This window comes from Pholis gunnellus (assembly GCF_910591455.1).
Source record: "Pholis gunnellus genome assembly, chromosome: 12".
Taxonomy (NCBI): Eukaryota; Metazoa; Chordata; class Actinopteri; order Perciformes; family Pholidae; genus Pholis; species Pholis gunnellus.
The window spans coordinates 5873995-5896440 of record NC_136539.1 but is presented as its reverse complement, the minus strand read 5'-3'; the positions used below and the strand labels follow the sequence as shown (position 1 = coordinate 5896440).

The 22446-nt window shown below is 41.6% G+C and overlaps 2 protein-coding genes across 2 annotated transcripts in view; one reads left to right on the top strand and one right to left on the bottom strand.

The window, feature by feature from the left end:
- Positions 1-218: 218 nt before the first annotated feature.
- LOC306703597 (alpha-1,6-mannosylglycoprotein 6-beta-N-acetylglucosaminyltransferase A-like) lies at positions 219-16286 on the bottom strand. The gene is given in 20 exon segments (XM_079169602.1): positions 219-424; positions 1084-1241; positions 1346-1440; positions 1561-1627; positions 1631-1678; positions 1873-2019; positions 5216-5362; positions 5837-5970; positions 6104-6237; positions 6478-6606; positions 6777-6946; positions 7583-7759; positions 7990-8055; positions 8159-8248; positions 8467-8543; positions 9545-9721; positions 10521-10712; positions 13974-14058; positions 14200-14328; positions 16269-16286. Coding segments are annotated over 19 exon segments (2388 nt in total). The 5' UTR covers positions 14293-14328; positions 16269-16286; the 3' UTR covers positions 219-222.
- Positions 16287-21248: 4962 nt separating this feature from the next.
- LOC306704007 (polycystin-1-like protein 2) overlaps positions 21249-22446 on the top strand; it is a gene marked incomplete at both ends in the record, with an annotated part of 56000 nt that continues 54802 nt past the window's right edge. Inside the window, 2 exons of the mRNA XM_079170218.1 lie at positions 21249-21309; positions 22102-22434. Of these exons, the coding sequence (XP_079026344.1) occupies positions 21249-21309; positions 22102-22434 (394 nt within the window). The remainder of the gene's footprint in view (positions 21310-22101; positions 22435-22446) is intronic.

Below are 22446 nucleotides of genomic sequence, written 5' to 3'. Positions count from 1 at the left end.
TGTAGTCCAACTGGCTCTTTTGTATTAATCAGTGTTGTTGCCCTATCAAGGCAACATGTGAAGTCATTACACCTTTGTGTTTGTGCCATCGTAAGGATGCCAGAGACCTCAGCCAAAGTCTTTGAGAAAGTGTGAGTGATAAGTCAGGACATATCGTATAAAACACACATAAATACTGTTTATTTACCTTTATGTACATAGGGTTTGTTATTTATCCGGGACTTAGATACATGCTTTGCATAATGCTATCTGTTCCTTAATGTAGTCTCTACAGGGGCAGATGCGGATCAAGGACCGGTCGGATCTCACGCAGCTGAAGAGCAAGGGGTCGGACTGGAACACACAGTGTTTACTGCTGCTGTTGCAGGCCGGAAACACCAACTGGCTGTCAGAGAGCTCCGATGTTTGACAATCAATGCTGTGGCTGAAAAAAAAAAGACGTTGGAGAATTTCAACTATATATCAAGAGGCGGATTTGAATTCACTGACTCTCGCTCAGAACCAAAGACTATATATAAGAAGTGGATGCAGTAACCGTGACGTCACTCATTGGTTTGTGGACTACGGTTTTAAAGCCTCTAGTTCGACATCGCCATCTTCGACGACAATGCTGCGGTAACTCCCTGTCAATGATGTGGCCGACACTGTGTGTATCCCGGGTGATGAATTAAACAGTGATACAAGTACGTTGACTTAACGGTTGCTGCATAACATTGTCATGGTAAATGGACATGTAATTATATATTGGGCAAGTCCACAAGTTACCCTATTCACACACACATACAGGCTACAATGCAAGGAGCCAACCTGCCCATCAGGATTCAAACATAGACTGTATATATATGAAGTGGACGCAGTCATTGTGGACTGCAGTTGTGAAGCCTTGAGTTTGGCGATTTTGCTGTCACCATCTTGGATTGCGGCCATGCTGACATTCTAATGTCAGAACTACATGACAAGTGTGTTTTGTGAGAGCATTCACTTTACCTGTATACAGCACATTTCAAACAATTTAAACCACACAGAAAAAAACATTAGATGAGATTAGGATTCATGTTTATGCAAATTAATGTGAGTACTTACATGGCAAGATTCTTGGCGGTGTTAAGATTGGGGAAGAATGCAGGTTCACAGATCAGCCCTGCCTGCTGGCACGCCTGTTTACAGGAAGTGTCTGCCTCTGCCTTCACAACCTGGAGCGCGCTCAGTGGTGGCCAGCTCCCCGTGTTGTTACAGAAGTCCTGAGATAAAGATGTGAACGAGATGAGAAGAAAAGAGTCTCTCTCTCTTTAATTCCAAAAGAATCCAACCCTTTTTCCATCCCCCAAACCAACAATCCTCCAACCTGTTTCTCAATCAGGATGTTGACCCTCTGGAGCATCCCTTCACAGGAGAACTCATAGGGAAGGTGCGGCTCAATCTGAAATGTATGTGCAAAAACTGCATTTATAGAATTAAAAACATTGCAGCTCTGTGTTCATCAAGTTGAGCATCATCTGTATTGTCGCGGTGTTTTCTTTGGGGGAAACGGTAGATTTGTCACCATATTTTAAAAGATACTTGCAATCTGATTGAGGATAGCAGTGAGAGCTCTCTCCACATCTGTGGAGTTCTGCATGTCTACCATTCATACGTAGGGCTCTCCTATGGCCTCGGCATAAGGATGCTGGGATGTTATCTGCAACACAAATACACCAACAGTAGACTACATTGCCTGTTGGATCAACTAGATGATTTCATTCCTTCTTGTTCATTTGTTTGAGGTTGAAACCGATTTCTGTACAGTGTTTGTTTGTGAGGTTCTACACATAAATTTGTTGAATTTATCATCACATCACAGTAAGTGCCTCAGTTTTGAATATAATTCCTGACCTCTCTGATGTTGGGCTTCCCCTTGAAGAACTGTGTGTTCAGGCTGCTCTGCGGAGGGTGTAGCCTGGGATTCAGGAAAGCACAGCCATTGGCTATGGCCTCCAACGGGGCGGGGCCTTCATATGGGAAAGACAATCCGACAAAAACCTACAACAGATTTTAAAAAAAATAACAAAATAGGCAATGAAGAAGTACAACGTAACCATGTACACTGCTTTTCCTGTCACAACAGGTTTCAGTCAACACCAGGACATTAAATGAAGAATGTAGCTCCTGCAGTCAGTGTTCATACAGCATGCGCAGAGACATTTAAATGTTGTGGACCAACAAAAACAAAACTTGAAAAAAAAGTGTTTTCACCTTCAGACTTGTTGAGGCTGAAGCTAGTGGAGGAATCGCAAGGCCGCTGCTGTGTTTACTTCATACTGCGCAGGCGCATCTAAAAGTAACTCGTTCCGGTCCAAATTCAAAACAGTATTTAATTAAACAATGACGACTGTAAACTGATGATGACAATTACAATCTATAATACACTATCGATAGTATGCATCTCGAGAGCAGAGACCACGTGCAACTCCACTCACAGGCCCGACCAAGTCGGATCCTGCAAAGCGAACTACCATGGCCTGGCGCACGTCCTCGCAAACAGTCCTTTTATGTCCTTTGATGGTCGGAAAGTGTCCGAAATCTGTCGTAAAACACAAAGGCCGTCTTCTGGGGTCAGTGATTGGCTTCCAATCGCTCTGACGCCTCCTTCATCGATCCACTGCTCATCTCAATGGCTGGCCTCCTTGTGACATCACCTCTGACATCACCTCTGACCTGCCCTCTGTCCTGCGGCCGCATGGTGTTACCCAGGAGTCCTCTCTGTTGTTTTATGACCGTCTGCTCCTCATCAGTTGTCTCCGGTTCTCCTCCTCCTTCCTTGGCCATTTGTCCAGCACCTCTGTGTCCTCTTTGATGTCTCTGCCTCATGGCTCAGAACCCCCTAACCTATGTGACTGTACTTTGGTTCAACACTTCCAATGATTATGTTAAAAGACTCCTACAAGTAAACTTATTGCAAACATATAATATCTTCTATAAGTAAACATCCTGTAAACCTATATTACATTCCATAAGTAAATATATTGTGACTCTTAACATAATTTACATTCTCATCATTGTGACAATTTCATTCACCACTAGGGGTGTTATAAATTCTACTAAATAATGCTTCTAATTCTTAAATTCTCCACAGACTTCATGATTCTCGCAAATGTTATGAGAATCGATTATAAACATGTTACAGATATGTTTCAGAAGTCTTCTGCAGAAAATTATACAATATGTATATATAGGGTCTCAGTTGAAGGTTGAATACAGCAGATTTATCCGTGATTCACTAACAATATAGGTTTCAAATGGTTTATTGCATGATGGAATGAGAGGGTTAGATTTAAAAAGCGGAAAAGGGTTGAGGGAGGGAGGAAGAGATGGGGGTCGAGGGATGAAGGATAAGGGATGAAAAGGTGTGGGGATTTCTGCATTTTATTTTCTTACACTGCTTTTTAGTGTTTTAAAAAAAAGTGTTTTTAATGTTTCAATGAATGTTCTTAATTGTTTTTAAATTTCCTTTGCCTTATGTTTTGATGCTTTTAATGGTTTTATGTGAAGCACTTTGAATTACCTTGTTGTTGAAATGTGATCTACAGATAAACTTGCCTTGCCTTGCCTAGGGAAGAAGAAATGAGGGTAGAAGGGGTCGTGGAAAGAAGGTTGGAGAGGAGCAATGAGGGACCACTATCATCCAGTGGCTGGTGGGAATGGGGGAGTGGAGACTCTTAAGTGGGGGCCGTCTCTTCAGAAGCTCTATTGGTGCAGAGTCCCCAAGAGACAGCTTCATGAAGATAGGTGCCGGAGGACATTTATGATGTTGTTCACGTTGGAGCGGATGTAAGAGAGGTATGCGGGTGAAGACCAATGGCCAAGTATCTTAATGATGTGGTCGGGGATTCCTTGACTTAAAGCGGTGGACTTAATTCCGATGCGGAATGAATGGCCCAAGTAAAACTCAGGGAGTATTCCGGATCTGAATAAGATATAGCGGAAGTGGTGGTGAAACCAGGACCGTTTAGCCCCTTTGCACGTCTCTGTGACAAACAGGGGGTCTTGTGGAGAAGTTTGACTGGCTGATCTAGGTTAATATGGACTTAGGTCAGTCAGGACAGTTTTGCAAAGAAGTTAACTCCGCTTATGTAGACCTGTATTGTGGAAGACTTGATCTTAAGGAGGAAATGGGCAAATGTAATGAAGTTTGTGAGGATAAGGATGACGAGTGATGGGAACGGAAGGCTGAGGGAGGCGTAGAAAGCTTTGAAGCTATTCAATCTGGTGAGGTTTGATGAGAGTTTTTGAGGGGCAATTCTATTGAGGGTGGCATCTTGGGAGGCAGAGATTAGGTGTTCCAGTTGTGGGGTCAGTTGAAGATGGTGCCTGAAAACAAGAGGGGTGTTGTGCAGAGAGTCAGTGAACAGTTTGTAGAGTACTGCTTTTCTGATGGATTGATGGAAGGGGATATTGCGCTGGGTGAGTGCCTTCTTCAGTCGGGAGACTGTCCACTCAGAAATGTGGGATGTTTTGGGACTGTCTGAGTGTCGGCATGGTGTAGAATGGTCGAAGTAGTTTCAGCCATCGTTCGGGCGGCTGGATCTCAAGTGGGTGGGAGAGCGGCGTCGGGATGGGACGATGTCCCTCAGAAGCCGGAGTCGAGATCTCACCCTGGGGCTGTTGGAAGGCGAGGGACCAACGACTTCGGAGTTGTCTGAGGATAGATGTTGGGAGCCGCGAGGAACGTGGAGGGCTGATAGTAGCCGAGGTTGATGGCGGCAAAGGGAGAAGGTGTGATTGCCGGGACTTCAGGAGTTAGCTGATCTTCCATGAACAGGTCGTTGTCGGAAGGAATGAGACATTTCTGAAATCTTATTTTCTCCCATGAAGAAGGATAAAGCAGCTGAAACCTGAACTGTCAGAAACTTCTGCAGATTTAAAAGTCAGATTTGGATTTGAGGGCTGTTTCAAATTCAAACATTGTGCAATCTGCTGAATATTCTTGAATATAGAAATGGGTAACACATTTGGATTGCAGATATATGCAATGTTTGCATTTTTTTGTCACCGCCATCAAATGAGATAAAGGTTATTTTGAACTTAATACTACATATTGGGATTTTAAAAAGGTCACATGAAAAGAAGAAAATATCAGAGTACAATTACTATTTTTCATACATACAGCAGTGGGCTTTAAAATGAAGAAATAAAGCCAAAGTCAACAAGTGTACAATGTAAGGGGAGACACACTCACCTTGCTCTGTCTCAACAGGACCTGGACCTCAGTGCCTTTGACAATGCCGTGGTTTATCACGTAGTTTGGGATCGAAGGGCTGCGATAATCCACGGTCCCATGGATCTCCAAGTGTTTGTGGATAACGTCCAGATATGCTCCTTTACCCTGCAGTGTAACAGCAGAGGAAAGCAAATGGTGACTTGCTGAAAAGTCAATGGATGTCAATGTAAAAAGGCACAAATTACATCTGTCCATTGACAAGTGTGTATTTCATGGGGATATCTGAATGAAAAAGAGGGATCCAACAGAGTAAAGACCTCCACAGACTATATCCAAAAAATAACAACCAAAAGGTAAAATGAGGTAACAGGTATTTTTAAGGCATATAATGATAAAACTCTCCTCCCAAAATGTGGAAAAATACAAAAAAACAGTGCCTTTATCATTTCTTCTCCATTTCAAAACTTGACTGCCAGGTTTTACATTTGGCAATCGCACAAATGTCTGTTGTAAAGATGATACATTCTTTTCCTAGAACCTGGATATTTCCTTTATACCATCACAAATAAATACTGTTGTGTGAAGTGTGTGTGATCTTATAGCATACTTCAGAGAAAAAACATCTCAGTCCATTGTTACCTCCCAAAACGTGGCTCTCTTGCCATACACAAGGGCCTGGTTTTGCCTTCTGGTTGAGTTTAACTGCTGAGTTTCTTCAGCGCTCAGATGGTGCTGCACCACAAAGCCCAAGAATGTGTTGTCCGGTGTATGAGCTGCTCACAGTGAGAGAATACGCATTAATTAAGGACAACATATTTTTGCCATTTTTGTTCGTCTCAGATCAAGCAACATTATGAATATCCCACGACTGGCTGTTGGAAAAGAAAAAAAGAAGTGAGAACATACGGAACATGGTGTAGAACTGCATTGGGATCAGGTTGAGGCTGGAAAATGCACCCTGAAGGTTGTGTTTTTGGGACCAGGTTACATGATTGAAGTCTGGCTCTGTGCCGAAACTGTCCAAGATACGAAACCTACAGCTGATCAACAGAAACAACAGGTACACAGTTCCACCCGCCAAAACATGAATACGTAAAATTGTGACGGCAAAATGCACAATATGTGGACACCCGAAAAACACCTGAAAACACCTAAATATTACACCCCGTGTGGAGTGCCAAGATGCACATTTTTTATTGCGACCGGGTTGCACACACATATGTGCACGTCTCACTCTCATATAACTCAAATACTTTCAATATAATAATGTCAGGACCCACCTGTATTTGATCCAAGATGCCTGTAGTACTTTCTTAATCTGTTGAAGACCGACAATGTCTGTGTAGATCAGGTTTGCTTCCACTTTTGAATGACGAGCTGGGCAGCCACCTTTCTCAGTCCCTAAAAAACTATATATAGAAAGGGAGATAAACACAAGAATGGATATATATAAATGTAGTTATTATAACAATTATGGGAAAATAATAGAATAAGTGAAAATGTATGATGATGCAATGACACCAGTCACCATGACAGAAAGCAGCCTGTGACAACAGGCTCTTTTTGTGTGCATACTCACTGCTTGAGGTCAGGTATGGAGACAGTGAGGTGAAGATGGTGACCCAGGATGTATAGTGTGGAGATGAGGTCACTCCACTGGACTAGTTCCCCAAGGGGGCCCCCACTAAAGGCCGCCTCTGCGATTCGAAAACCTGATTCATCTGTCAGTGCTCCAGGATACACCAGAATCTGGGAAGTAGTTAAATTCCATGGACAAGATGCAACAACATTTTGTCTCATGATAATTCTTCACCATAATTCAACTAATATAATTCTTCAAATTCTAATACTGTTCCAATACTGTTATTTAATCGAGTGAACTGAGAGCACCTGTTAAGCTTGGATCCAAAGCCAAATCTTTTTAAGATTTCAAAGTAATATTGTGTCATATGAAAACACTTTTGGACACCTAAGAATAGAGGGGTTTAATCTGATGGCATTAAGTACCCTGTAATGGAAGGCACGTCTAGTTCTTTAGATTTACTATCACTGGAATGAGGACCTAATAAAAGCGAGGCAGCCAGCTCTAAAAGCATCCTCTAACAAGAAATTAAAATGCATCCAATCCATGTGCATCATTATCAGACTGTACAAGACACATTGAAATAAATAATCAACTCTGATACAGTTATGTGTAATGAACACATTGTCTCTACGTACGTTAAGTCAATGCTATAGTGAGCCATAGCGGTAAATGGCCATAAAATGAATTTCAAATGGCAATTCTCCTCCCCATCATCAATATAATCTCCACATGTGCTAGTATCTAATGGGGCAAACTGTCAACTAGTATTCCAATAAAAGCAACGGGGAGGTATACATTACCTGTTTAGCTTTCCTCCCTGTGATGTTGTATTTGGCTGAAAGAGAGCGTCCAGCCTTGACCCAAATCTCTTCCATACTGCGAATTCTTTGGTGAATCCAACGGAACTGGACTCTCTTTTGCAGAGATTGATACAGATCTGTTAGATTTTCCCTTACCACTGCAGGTTCAGTCTTCACCTACAAAAATACAGCAAACACAGGTTAGTATTTAGTGTGTAAATGTGCCTTTTGTGAGCCTCAGTGAATTATAGAGAGAATTATAAGTCAGTGGTGCAGTATCAGCGCGTGTTCCACAGCTATAAACTGAAAGAAAAACAACTTAAAGCAGTTCTGCACAGGTTAGATACATATATTTGACTTGCCACAAAAACACACAAGTAACACACATTCCTTTGCCTTTACTTTACCTCTAAGTTTTCTACTACAGCTACAGGAATCACGCGGCCTGGAAGCACTGGACACCAGGACTCTATCTTATAACAACACAGAAAGAAAGAGAGAAATTGAACACAAATGTGGCGAGGTCTTCACCGGTCAGGGTTACTGTGATATGAGAGCTTGAAACCACTTAGGTACCTCACTCAGGTAGATAAGGATGGAGCACAGAGACCCATTCACCCCATAACTGCTGTAGCAAGGCATAGTCCTCCACATGTCTTTCATCCACTGGAAAAAGAACAGTGGGCCATATTAAAAAAACAAGTATATAATCATGATCAACACAATGCTTTATACTGTCCAAGTTAAACACAACATTAAAATAAGTGATCTAAGAGCAGGATTCTTGCTGTATCGTTCATAGTTTTACCTCTTTGCAATACATCAAAATACTTGGTTCAAAGTATTCTGACAATATGTGATTTTTTAAAAGGATTATATGTTACCTTCACTTTGCCTTTACAGTCTGGGTATCCATCCAAGGGGGGCAGTGGGCAATTTTCATCCGCTTTGATTTGATCAACTACGAAACACACCAACAACAGAATGTTTTCTAGTTCAGAGATGCTCTACTAATTGAAATGTGTTTATTTTGATTAGTTAGTCCAATTAGAGATATCATTAGAAAAAGGGCTACAGGAGTTTACTTTATTCACCAACAGAATTTGTCTCATCTAGTTCTCGTTGGGTAATTGCCAAAGATTCAGCCACCTTGTGGGGTAAAGGTTGTGCTCTTAACCATTTTGTAAAATCCCCCAGGTCATGCAGGCGGCAGCATTACTTAATGTAAATGTGTGTTAAATGTTAAAGCTTTTGTAGAATAAATCAATAAAATAGTGAACATTGAAGGTGAGATGGCTGCTCTACAAATGATCCGTTCCTACTCAATAGTTCTTAGAGCAAGCACAGTCAGACTGTATTGTATTAGAAATGAAAGCATTTGGACTGTGTGTGTAATCCTCCTGTGAGCCACACCATGTTCAGCGTTATGTTCCTTCATTGTGATGAACCTGGACACTTTAGTTTACTGTAAGTCACTTGCGTTGTCCTGTTGTAAACTCGCTAGAGCACCAAATGTGTTTCATCCCCCGGCTGAAAATAGTCCCAAACAACAGCATCATTTACTCATGTGGGAAATCATTTCATATAAACTACAGTGTCCAGCTGTGTTGAGGAGCTACTTAGCCTCTTTTGAAAATTCAAATTTTGCATTTTTAACATATTTGTGAATATAATATAATAATTCAGTAGGGAAGGGATAGAGAAATCAACATACTTTGGACTTGTCATTGGATTTGTTAATGAGAAAAATAGTGACATTCGCCTTATTCCTTATTCTTAGTCAATGAGATACTTCTAGCCAATATTCATTTATAACAGTTTCATATGAACACATACAAATTCATCACTTCTGTGCTGATATAACTGTAATTGCTTTAGACTATCTACTGTATTGTCACTTATTAGAACCGTCCACTGTGGGAAAACAGTTAATGATCTTAATTTGATGAAGAGTCATTTTACCAGTTTTGACTTTCTTCTCTTCCTGCAGCATCAGGAGTTTCTGCAGTTGGAGTTTATCAGAACGCAGGTCCTCAATTATCTCATCCTTTAGTTTTTCTTTCTCTTTTTCTGCCTCCATTTTAATCTGGAGAGACTGAAATTCTTCTTTGTAGTCCTTCAAGGGAGGCGGGGGAGAGACTTAGAGAGAGAGTCGCAGCGTTAATTAGCCAAACTATACAATTATTAGTGATAAAGTTAGTAAATATTACCAAGAAATTTCTATTTGTGTTACTTTACTGAAAATACATTTTAGTTACAATAATTATAAAATATTAACTGAGAACTCTGTCATAGGTTTGGAATTGCAGAGCAGAAAATAATCCCATGCAATAACCAAAATGCACGATTTATCTATTAACAAGTATTGTGTTTGTAGATTATTCCTCTGCTTAGACCTCCTTTGTTGTCAAGAAAATATTAAAAACAACAGTGAGCTGCATTATGATGAACCCGGCCATTGCAGTTTATTTTGACTCAATCCCATTTACACTGTCTTGCTGTTGTAAACTCGCTAGAGCACCAAATGTGTCTAAATCCATCCCTTAAAATAGTCCCCTAACAACAGCACCACTTACTAATTTTTGGGGGACATTTGCCAAAATCTACAGTGGCAAGCAGCTTTGAGAAACCACTCAGCTTATTTTGATAAATGTAGTTATACATTTTTGACACATTTGTTAAGATGTAAATCTTCAGTAGCAACATTCTTTGGAATTGTCATTGGACTTGTTGACAATGAGAAAAACAATAATATTAATACTATTATTTCTTATCATTTCTAGCCAATAAGGTTCTTATAGCCAATGTTTTTGTTCTATAAATTGTTAACATCAACACATCTGAATTCATCACTTGTTCTACTACTGTATTGTCATGGTCTGGTTTTCTGCTGTGGGAAGAAAGTTAGCGTTCTTCATTTGATGAAGAGTAATTTTACCAATTTTGACTTTCTTCTCTTCCTTCAGGAGTTTCTCCACGTGAGCCACTTGTTGCTGCAGTTGGAGTTTATCAGAACGCAGGTCCTTAATCATCTCATCCCTCAGTTGTCCTTTCTCTCTTTCTGCCTCCACTTTAATCTGGAGTGACTGTAACTCTTCTTTGTAGTTCCTCAAGGGAGGCAGGAGCGAGACTAAGGAGAGAGAGTTTTTTTGTTGTTCTGAGGAATCATTACATTACAGTAATTTACTTACAATTCAGCTGCTATCATACACACAGCACAGCTACAGGAGCAATTTTGAGGTTAAGTGTCTTGGACACATCGACATGCAATGTATTGTGCACTTTTATTTTAAAAGTACTGCTATATGAACAAAAGTGCAATAACATTTGGTTTGCAAACACAAATAAGGTGCTTTTTAACAGCAGTATTCCCTTTACACAGTAGCAGTTAAAATACAGTTATAATGATTCTGATAAGTCTGTATGAGTCTTGGGTGACAAATGAGTTTCCCCACTGGGGATTAATAAAGTGTTTTAATCTAATCTTATAATAGATATGCAGGCGGTGTTCAGAACTTTATCTTCATGTGTAATAGATGCAATTTGAAATATACTTCTTGAAAACTGCAAACCTATCGACGTCATGTTTTGTATGTTTGTTAAATTCTCAGTAGCGATAACTAAATGATATGCTTATTATACATATTCCAAACAAAAACACTTTAAAAACTCTAAAATAATAATTTAAATGAATCATTTCTTTTTTGCTTTTTTTTGGTATTTTGGTCAGACACATAATGCAATGCTGAGTACCGTAATATGTGTGGTATCTGTTATAAATGTACTTTACATAGAGGGTGATAAGAAGCTGTACGTGGAGGGACTTAGGGCCCACTCTGTGAGCACTGTAGGGCACCAGAAACTATACATAGACACAGCTCAGAAAGGAGGGGCATGCTGGGAGAAATGCAAAGACTAGGGATGAGAAGAAGAGAGTTGAATAATATAATAGAGTGGGGATCTACTTTTTGCGAGCAACGGGACTGATGGGGAAAGTTTAGTAGTTGGGAACATAGGAACTGACTGAAACCTGAAGATGGCAGTAATGCAACAAAAAGGATGCAAGCTGCCATTAAACACCACAGAAGAAGAAGAAGACTTCGGACCCAAGGGAATGTAGGTGAAGGAAACAGGAAGAGATGCCACACCAAAAACAAATGTCTTCGGTGGACTGCGGGCTTTGTGACCTCTGAACCCGGAACAATAACTAAAAACAGCTGAGGCTGCGGCACCGCATGTGTCTTCAGGGAGGCTAAGCTAAACTAGCTTAGCGGGGAAATAACAGCCCGAACTTGTCTGGAAAATAACCCCGCGCATGACGGGATGCTTTGTCATTAACGGACAATGCATATAGTCCAAATCAATGTACTTAACACAAGAACAAGAACAAACTCACAAGAACCAGTCACATATATTTATATGGAGCTCAAGCACAAGTTCAGTCAGGAAGACACTAACGGGTAATCTCTGTCGCTCCTCTCCTTGTAATTACTCTATCAGCTGATTGGGGGCGTGCACTTTTAACTATCCAACCAGATTCGGCACAGTTTCCTTAAGCCAATCATATCTGTACGGTCAACTTTAAAAGTGTTCTCTCTGCTGCTGTCAGTTGTCATTTCAGCTAAGCAGACGTGACCCTCCTCCACCCCAGTCACCTCCAGTCAGCATCACAATCATGCTCCTGATTCATCATCAGATTGGAGCAACTCCCTTCACCACCACCACCACCAGTGTCTGGACTCCAGGGGGGATTAGGCCTATTGGACCGCAGTATCCCTACCCTCGGTGATAGTACTTCATGATGGAGTCCAATCGCCAAAGACTTTGCACTTTTCATATTTGCATGTGTAATAAATCATTGTTAAACTATAAAACAAGTCTCTCCTGATTGAAATAACAACAAAGCAACAAATCAATCCAGCAACACTGCAGCGCTAGAGCACGAGCCATTCATATTATTCATAAAAACGACATGATAGACAAATGAACACAGTAGAAACGCTACTGCAGATGTAAAATCGCAAAAACAGTTCACTTACCAAAGCTGCTGTTCACTTAAAGACAAAGTCCATCCTCCTTTCTTTGTTAATGAAGAGTTTAATGACGCGGTTGTACAGAACATCGGTGCGGGTCAGTTCCAGCCAGAGTCCTCCTGCGAACGTGTTCGCTGAGTTGTAAATCCACTCAGGTCTCTCCAAAAGTTTTCAAAAACACGTAGCTTGTGCATGTCCTGTCATGTAGCTGCCTTGGTTAGCATAGCGTAGCTCCAAACAACTCCAAACACAAAGAGCTCAATTGCAAATGAAACGCATTCTTAGCCATAAAATGTGCAACGCTTCTCCGCCGCTGTCAGCCAGAAATACCGTTTGTACAAATCCTTTTCCATGCTGGGTCAGGGCTGCTAGCTGTGGGGTTGACCGACCCTTTGATACGATGTCCAGTTTTTCTGGAAATGTCCTTCCCCAGAAATCCATTTTTCCTCCTTCAGCCATTGAGTGTTAAAAAATCACAGCTAGGTAAAAGAAAAAGAATCTACACCAAGCAAAACGCTAAAAATGTCATAACTTCTCTTATATATGTTTCAACCTGAACTCTTACTAAATACTAAGATCTGCTAGCTAGCTTTCTGTTTGACAAATGTCACGCTGGCCCACTGACCAATCATGGCGCAGGTTAATGCAGACGTACTTAGGAGGCTACCTCGGTGCCAGTGGCACGTCAAAGAATACGCCCAACATGTCGAACTAAAGATTTGATTGGTTGAAGAGTATGACAATCAACAATATCGTCCCCATATACTTTAATCTGCATAGTCTACCTAGAGGACCTTGGGCCTCTCTCCTTACATAGAGACATAGGGGTTGAATCTGATTGGATAAAAGGTCTCCTTAAAACAAGCTGTGTTGGAAGCAGCGCTGCAGACTGGAAGCAGATCAACAGAGGAAGACGGGAGCTGTGCAATGAGAAAATAAGCTAATGGGCAAAAAAATTATAATACATGTAGTGTATTTGTGAAAAACTATTAAATTATAAAATAGCTATAACTTTGTGATTCTGTTTAGGCCAGCAGAGAAGGCTTAGCTGGCCCTGATGGCCCACCACTGTTTAGAGCTGTGACATAGGCGTGTATTGCCGTGGCAAAAAAACTCTTGTCTGGAAAGTTTGCTCACTGTTATCAGAGGATTCCACGATGTTCAGGAGGTCATCCACAACCTTTATAATACTCTTCATTATTACTAGGAGAATAAAGGGTGGGGGAGAAAAAAGGAGAGAGAAGACAGACAGGGCTGAGCAGGAAAGACGGGGAGAATTAATAGAGAGAAGGAGCAGAGGCTGTGATGTGTGTTTTCTTTCTCTCTTTTTATTCCCATTTTCTCTGTGCTCCCTGTACCTTCAGGCCTGTGTGTCTCCACTTTGCCATGCTGGCTCCGTCTGTTGTGATCGGTCATTCCGACGTCCTGCTGGTCAGCGTTGCTCTAGAACCAGTTCAGACAAACAAGACGCACGTTACACAACAAAAGGCATTTTTGACCATTGTGAATAGAAGAAAATGTGTGTATAAGGCAAACCGTTGTGTTATTGGTTCAATTAATTATTGAATGAATGAAGATACAGACCAGGATGAAATATGACAAAGTCAGACACCAGATGAAACCAATGCCCAGGAGCATCCACAGAATCCTCCTCAGGGTGGCTGTTGCTTTTCTCATGGTGCAAATGTGCTCAGCCTGATGGATGGCATGGGCCTTGTTGTAAAAAAAATTACATCATTCTATGTTAAATAATCATAATATATATGTATACATACATACGCCATTATATCAGTTTTAGGGCACATCAGTAAATACTAAATCACTTTATTGTCATTTAAAAAGCCTTTCATATATCCGAACAAGAAAATGGACGAGATAAAATAGATACGGAACATTCCTTTACTTAACCCTTCTGTTATGTTCGTTTCTTAGGTACAGCCATGATGTTCGCTGGTCAATATGACCCGGTGCATGTTTAATCATCCAAAAGTTGTCAGAAACCAAAAAATCCTAATAAATATAGTTTGTACCTCATCACCAACACCCTTACTAACAATTCAATCAGTATTTAGTGGAATGAAGTTATTCACCCCTCCATAGATCATAGTTCAATGAGGGTAACTCACTCGTTTTAATGAAAAATACATGTTAAAACATTTTTTTAGGTACATTGGAAAAACCTAGATGTAAATTGCATTAGTCTACCATAACATGTATTTTTCTCTAAATTATTTTTACATTTTGAAACATTATTTTTTTCATGGGGTGATGTAGATAAATGGAGATGAGACACCTCTGCTGTTCAGGGTCATATTGACCCGCTCACTCAAAATCAAGCCAAATGAGTCATGAGGATTTGTATTGAAATTAAACTGTACTCATGTTTACTTATAGTGTTATGGAACAGACATTTACAAAAATTAACAAGATATGAACACAATGAACGAGGTGTATGTGTGTCTGTGTGTGTGTGTGTGTGTGTTTGTGAGTGTGTGTGTGTGTCTACACAGCACACGAGTGACATGTCGTCACGGTGTGCTTTGTGCTGATACATGTTGCCACTGTCTTTATAATATTTTCGGTATACGTGTGTTGGGTGAGGATGAACACTGTATTTCACAATTTTTTGACACAAATGTCTCGCTTGGAGGAACAGATATATCAGTTTCCTCATCTGATGGTTCATAATCAGTAACATTGTAATCTGAATTGACCTCAAGATGGTCTTCATGTTCAGACACATCCTCTATTTCACTGTTGTGATCAAGGATGTGCTCCAGAGCCTCAAGGCCTGTCATCCTTTTGTTTCTGTTGCTCATGTTGTCCTAAAGTAAGCTACTGTGTTGCATGTATCTGCAGAGTGTAATGTTGGTAGGACTCCCAAGCAACCCTTTCGTATGTTTCTCCCCTCTCCTGCTAAGTGTGGGCGGAGTTTTCCCACGAGAAAAAAAAAGGTTCTCGCCAAAATAGTATCTTTCTCGCACAAGTGCGGTAGTGAGACCGCACGTGTGTGTGTGTGTGTGTGTGTGTGTGTGTGTGTGTGTGTGTGTATGTGTGTGTGTGTGTGAAATGGGGTGAAACATGTTGGGAGGAGTAAGAGATACTTTGTCTCACATTTTCAAAGAAAGAAATGGTCTAAACTTGACCCTTCTGACCCCTTACATATGCATATATGCATCAAGAGACGGCACTGGTCTGCCTGTCTGACAGTGGACTACCACTTTCAAGTGGAACCTGCCTACCTACCGCCTAACAACAGCAGCATACCACTCTTGGGATCGGTACATACCTCTGAACAACAGTAGGTAAGATACCGTAAAAGTAAATTAAGGTAGCTTCACCGTAAAACAACAGTAAATTACTGGCGTCCCTGCTGCCAGTAAGTTACCCGTTTTTAATGTTTAGAGTGCTCCTGTTCCGCGATGAGACATGAGTGAAGGAATGTGTCTTACGTGTCAGACAGAGACAGAGTGACAAGGAATAATTTAGCAACAGGATATGTCCTATAAATTAGGACATAAGATATTTTGGGATTCTGGGTGATTTTCCTTAGCGTCTATCCTTAATCATTGTAACACACATCTTATCATTACATTGTTTTTCATCAACCAGCTCAAATATCCACAGTAAGTATAAACTTCTTTAACACTTACCTTTGGACCGTTGGGCAATCCGCTCAGTACAACCAAATGAACAGACTGTGCACCGGCAGTATCTCTCAGATGCAAATAACCTGCAAAGAAATGGACAGCTCTTTATGCTTCCGCTTGAATCAACCAACAAAACCAGTTTGTTTGCATAAATGCATGCTGAATGTTTGTCACTGTAGTTTTGATAATGATGATGATGACAATGGCATGAGTGTTTGAGAGTGGTCAGTTTTCATGAAAATACAAATTACTACTGACACAGTATCTGAGGAAAAAACTACTTGTGTCACCCTATTTTGTGGATTATATTAAACATATTATAACGTTATAAATGGGGATTCAGAACAATGAGCTTTCAGCATTATTTTTTTATGTTATATTTTTTTCAAACAAAAACTGCTCTTGAGAAAGAATATTTCACCCCATTTTTTGGGAGGGAGCTTGGATGTCCTTCACAATACATCCATCATAAAATGTGTCCTGCCTCATGTAAAAAAAACATACAAAACCTGTAAATGGAGCTCAAGCGCAAGTTCAGTCAGGAAGACACTAACGGGTAATCTCTGTCTCTCCTCTCCTTGTAATTACGCTATCAGCTGATTGGGGGCGTGCACTTTTAACTATCCAACCAGATGCGGCACAGTTTCCTTAAGCCAATCATATCTGCGCGGTCAACTTTAAAAGTGTTCTCTCTGCTGCTGTCAGTTGTCATTTCAGCTAAGCAGACGCGAGGCGATACAATTCCTCTTACCCTTTTAAACATCTAGTTGTGGGTAACTGAGACAATGACGGATCCCGACTTTGATCGTTTCTGGAAGAGTCGGGTCTCAACATCGATGTTTAGCCGGAGCCGGTGTTACGTGCCTACTGGTTTTTGAACCTACTGGTTTCTTTTCCGTGCGTGTGTTGTGTTCGCTTAAAAGCAGCAGCTGTTTTCTGTCTCTGTCGCCTGATTCGTCACACATTCAGAAACATATTGCTGGAGATCTATATACCACATCTTATATCAATTGCAGGGATTACGATTGTATAAGTGAGCACTACATCACAGCCACCTATGAAGAAATACATTGAAGAAAATACATTTATGGAAAGATCGCAACAACCTGGTTTCGAACCCTGTCCAGCAAAATAATAAAACTCCCTTAGGCCGCCGCGCTATGCACTCCGCCACCTCCACTTGATTGTTTCAAAGATATTCATTTATTTATTCATTAAGTTACACCATGTCAATACCCAGGAAACATTTTGGTTTAAGGTGAACTGAAACAACTGGTTACCGGGGTTAATTGGTTATTTGTTTTGTGGATGGAACATTACTGATATTTCATTCTTCCTGTATAGCTTAGTGTTCGCAAATGAGTATTTTCACGGTACCGTCACTATAATCGTCACAAAAGTACATTTGTTTTTGTCAAAATGCGTGGGTGGTGTCTGGGCAAAGCCTCGCGAAAAAGCTTTGATAAAAAGGTTTGGAAGTGTTCGAAGATACGCCCCCAGGTAACCAGTTGTCTCAGGTCACCTTAAACCAAAACGTTTCCTTGGTATTGACAAGGTGTGACTTAATGAATAAATAAATGAATATCTTTTAAACAATCAAGTGGAGGTGGCGGAGTGCATAGCGCGACCGCCTAAGGGAGTTTTATTATTTTGCTGGACAGGGTTCGAAACCAGGTTGTTGCGATCTTTCCATAAATATATTTTCTTCAATGTATTTCTTCATACGTGGCTGTGATGTAGTGCTCACTTATACAATCGTAATCCCTGCAATTGATATGAGATGTGGTTTATAGATCTCCAGCAATATGTTTGTGAATGTGTGACGAATCAGGCGACAGAGGCAGAAAACAGCTGCTGCTTTGAAGCGAACACAACACACGCACGGAAGGGAAACCAGTAGGTTCAAAAACCAGTAGGCACGTAACACCGGCGCAGGATCACTCGCCCAGCGCGGCGCAGCAGCTCCCCACAGACAAGCAAGAGGCCCTCTTGGCTCAGCTAGAAGTTCGCGGTGGTATCCGAGTAAGGCTAACAGTTACTCGCGATCAGTCGATCCATCGCCGGTGGGCGCACCGGAAGAATCAGGCTCATCCCGAGCTCCGCGGGCGGTGTCGCGTCCCGTACTCTTTCTCCACCAGCAACTCCTGGCCTCCATTGCAGACAACACCGTAATTGCCACTGGGTAGCTTCATCCACTCCGTCGATGCTGATCTTCAATCTCTGGGCTTGGCTAAAGCGATAAGTAGTTCATGAATATGAGGCTACAGCTGGCTACAATCCCTCCTCGGCATTGTGGAGGTTGGTTCATGGCTTGTGTTAGCTATACCAACATTCTATGGGTATATCTATGAGTAACACATCTTTTATTCTTCACAGCCATGTGGTTTGTACGCCTCTGGTGTGTTAGAGAATAATAACACATAGAGCTGGGTATTGAAATAGAGTGCTACAAAGTCCAATTTGAGAGTTCCTCATGCAAAGGTCCGGAACATCAAAGTGCATGATGATTTAGTCCCATATAATGGACGTAGCCCAACAGTTGTAGCAACGTTTGTATGTAGCCAGCAGCTGATTATTAAATCAAGAAGTCGAAGGAATATGTCAGGTAAGTATGGGTTGCTTTTATAGATTAAATGACATAACAGAAGCTTTTTAAGAACTTGCATCTTAAAAGATAAAGTACCTAATTTAATGGAACTGTATCGCTACGCAGCGTTAGAATTCAGTGCAATCATGGTGATGCGATGTAAAGGTAAGTATGACATTACAGCGTATCTTAAAGAGGATTGTGTGCAGCAACGTTATTTGTGGTTTAAACCACTTGGTTCAGCTCTATTCCTCTTTTTACATCATAGTTGGGCAGTGAAATCATGCGATAGGATTCCAATTATTGGGCTCGTAGCTCATATCAGTACCTCTATTATTTTGGAGTGGGTGCGTTTGCTCAAAAGATGCTGCTTAGTGGCGCTTCACCTGGCTGCTTTGTATAATCGTAATGGTCTCTGGACATATGAAACACACTGGGTTAAACTGCAGGGGAGGAATGAACATGTAAGAGTCTGTCCATATTGGTTAAGACTGGTTAAAATGTCCACATTCTGTGTTTTGGAGACTGCCAGTTGTGAAGAACAGCTACCGATGGTGAAGTGTGTCGGTAATGAGAATGCGTGCGTGATGAGGTGTGGGGCATGGTCAGCAGAAGTAAAACACCAAGTCTAAGGTTAAACGGGCAGCACTGGCAGAGATGAGTTGATGTGCGCAGAAGGTCAACACTGGAGTAGGGCTGTTATTCCTCAGAGCTCCAGGACCAGGTGCTGTGGATCCAGTAATCTGCCACAACCGCATTCTTGTGACTCCTTACGGGGTCGGATTAGTGGCAAAACATACTTGGACATTTATACATCAAGTCTAATTGCCTCAATTCAAGCTCTTCCCCTAGGGATGTGCTTTTCCTCTCCTGCTCGTTGGACATGGCATCTTCCTTTTCCTAAGATGCACAATCTACCTTTATGACAGGTGCTGCGCTGTCCTGCGTGTCAGATCGCTGTGCAGTGACTGGAATGGTGTAACATTCTAAAAACAAGCTGGTGATTTTCGCTGATTTACTAAAACGTCGACACGGATGCAGGCCATCCGCGGGTTTTGGGGGGTTCTGTCAAGGCCTGTGGTTTACTAGACACAAAGGGTAACTCAAGCTCATTAAAGCCTTAAAAATGTGTACGGTGAGTGATGCATATAACTGGTGGTGGTGTCATGTTGACTTTGTTTCCGGCATTTTTGCATGTCATTTAATTTGCCCAATAGCATTATCTCATTCATGCAAAATGTTCTTTTTATTATCTCTAAAGCTACCTCTCGCATTCTATTCCAGTGGATCTTCGCATCACGGTATAAGACCTTGGCTCTCAAGTCTGTTGGACTCACACCATTGTGGTCTAATTGGTACGTGACTTGGCTGGTAACTCATGGCTTAAACACTCCAAATGCGGAGGTGCTGCACAGTAGTTGTGGCTTAGATAGACTGGGTTTTGCCCTTTCAAATCCATGCTTAAGTTCCTCCGGGTAAGACCTATTAGTTGCTCCACTATTCTTACCCCATGTAACATTCCTTTATCCAAAACGTGGTAGCAGTTGGATGTTATCCTCACTAGACTCAACTTCTCACCTCAGCTACACTCTGGGCACTCTTTTTAGAATAGGGCCGCTACTTCGGCAGCTAACCAAGGCATCTCCTCTACTAATATTTCACAGAAGACAATCTGTCTTTTACCTATCAAATATTTAAAATACTGTTTTATATATACCCCCAATTTAACCACTGCATACACAGTATTTACAATCTGATTGCTCGAAAGAAACGACAGACCAACGTGAATGAAGAAAATGTTACAACATGTTGTATCTCCCTAGATTGTCCAAGATGTCAGACTGTGCATTTTTCCCATGCATATAAAGTGACCATTGCCACAGAAATTTATACAAATGATATAAACACCAATGTTCTGTGAGACATCTGGGAAATGCACATCGTGTGTACAGCTTCACTTAGAAAAGCTTTATGTGGTATGACTGTCATTATTAAAGGGATATTTCATTGTCTTATTTACCCATTGGAAATTGCCTACGCATAAGTGTAGCCGACTGTTCAGCGAACGGCGATTTTACCCACTGACCTCAGTGCCGGGACGGGTTGTCACAACACCTGCTTCCAGTGCCTCAGCGCAGACCACGCAGAGAGCGAAGTTCAGCCCAGCACTGCCCAAGATTGGACGCAAACAGTTCATTTTGCTTGCATCTTCCCAGCCTAAAGCCCCGCTCAGAATATTGGACCGTAACATCTGCCAAATGAATAATCTGATTCACAGAGCAAGAACACCTCAGTCAGAAGCACTACAGCATCGCCATTTACACGGCCAAGGTGAATGGTTGCAACGGAGCGCAGAGACAGAAGGCTGCTGCTTGGAGCGGCTCAACGGCGCAGGAATGGAGGACTGTCCCAATGGTGAGAGCCGTGTTCCCCGGCCCTTCACCCCCAGTTACCTGGGTAGGCTGGGGCCCCATACCTCTCTGTGTGGCCTAGGTTATAAAGAGGTTGGATGTGGCGACTAACCAATAGCTGGTCAGGATCAGTGTGGTTGGTCGGGTGCCATCCACTGTACCCTTAGAGTCAAGTAGAGCATGGAGCCTGTGAGTTGGAACAAAGGTTTTGATATTGCAACCCTAGTTACCCTCTACTCATTGGGGCCTGGTGCTTCTACGCCGCACACTGAAGAGGGTGTAAAATAGATACTTTCTATCCTTTCTCAGATTATTGAGAGTATTTTTGAGGGATTTATTGCATTTAATTTGTATTAAAATGTTTTAATTGTTTTTAAACAGCACGCAACTTTAATAAAAAATGGATTAAAGGATGATAATATCTCTAAAACTAAGTGTAAACCAGCACTTCGATTTTTCGCAACAAAAACATCTTTAATTAGTCATTCTATTATTGTAGATATCTATCTTTACACTATACATCTATGAATGTTTTTCATCAGTGGTGTAGGTTTTGGCTAAACCCTGTAAGCTCAAGCTACCGTGCCATCTGGCAGAAGCTGCCCTTCTCTTGTTTCAGCTCTGTATGCGACAGAGGTAATGCATTCATTAGTCTGTGAGAGAGAGATGGCTGCTGGGTAAACATTGCTCCACTGAATTGGTTCAAAAGCAGGATGTGACCAGGGGTGTGTTTGTTTATGAGAGCATTAGATGAAGGGGTGAAACTGTATTACTCTCTCCACTGCACGAGCAGAAGTTGAATAGTGTGATGCTAGATTATGTCATTTGGTGTTTGAAGTGAAAACAGAGAAGATGTGCTGGACATTTGTCCACCTGCTGATCCTGACGACACTCGGCTGTCTGTCTTGCGCTGAGGTTAAGACGAAGGTTCCAGTTTCCTGCCCAGACTACCAGAGAGCCTTTGGAGGCTCCTGCTACGAGTTTGTGGATCTCCAGCACAGTTTTTTTGGTGCACAGGCTTGGTGTGAGCAGCGCGGTGGACACCTTGCCTTTATCCCAGATGAAGAAACTCAATATTTCCTTCAGAGACTCTCGGACCCCGAGAAGGACGTGTGGCTTGGACTGGCACCCTCTGCCACTCCAAACCTGCAATATTCGGCGACCCTTGAAGGTAAGAAAGCCA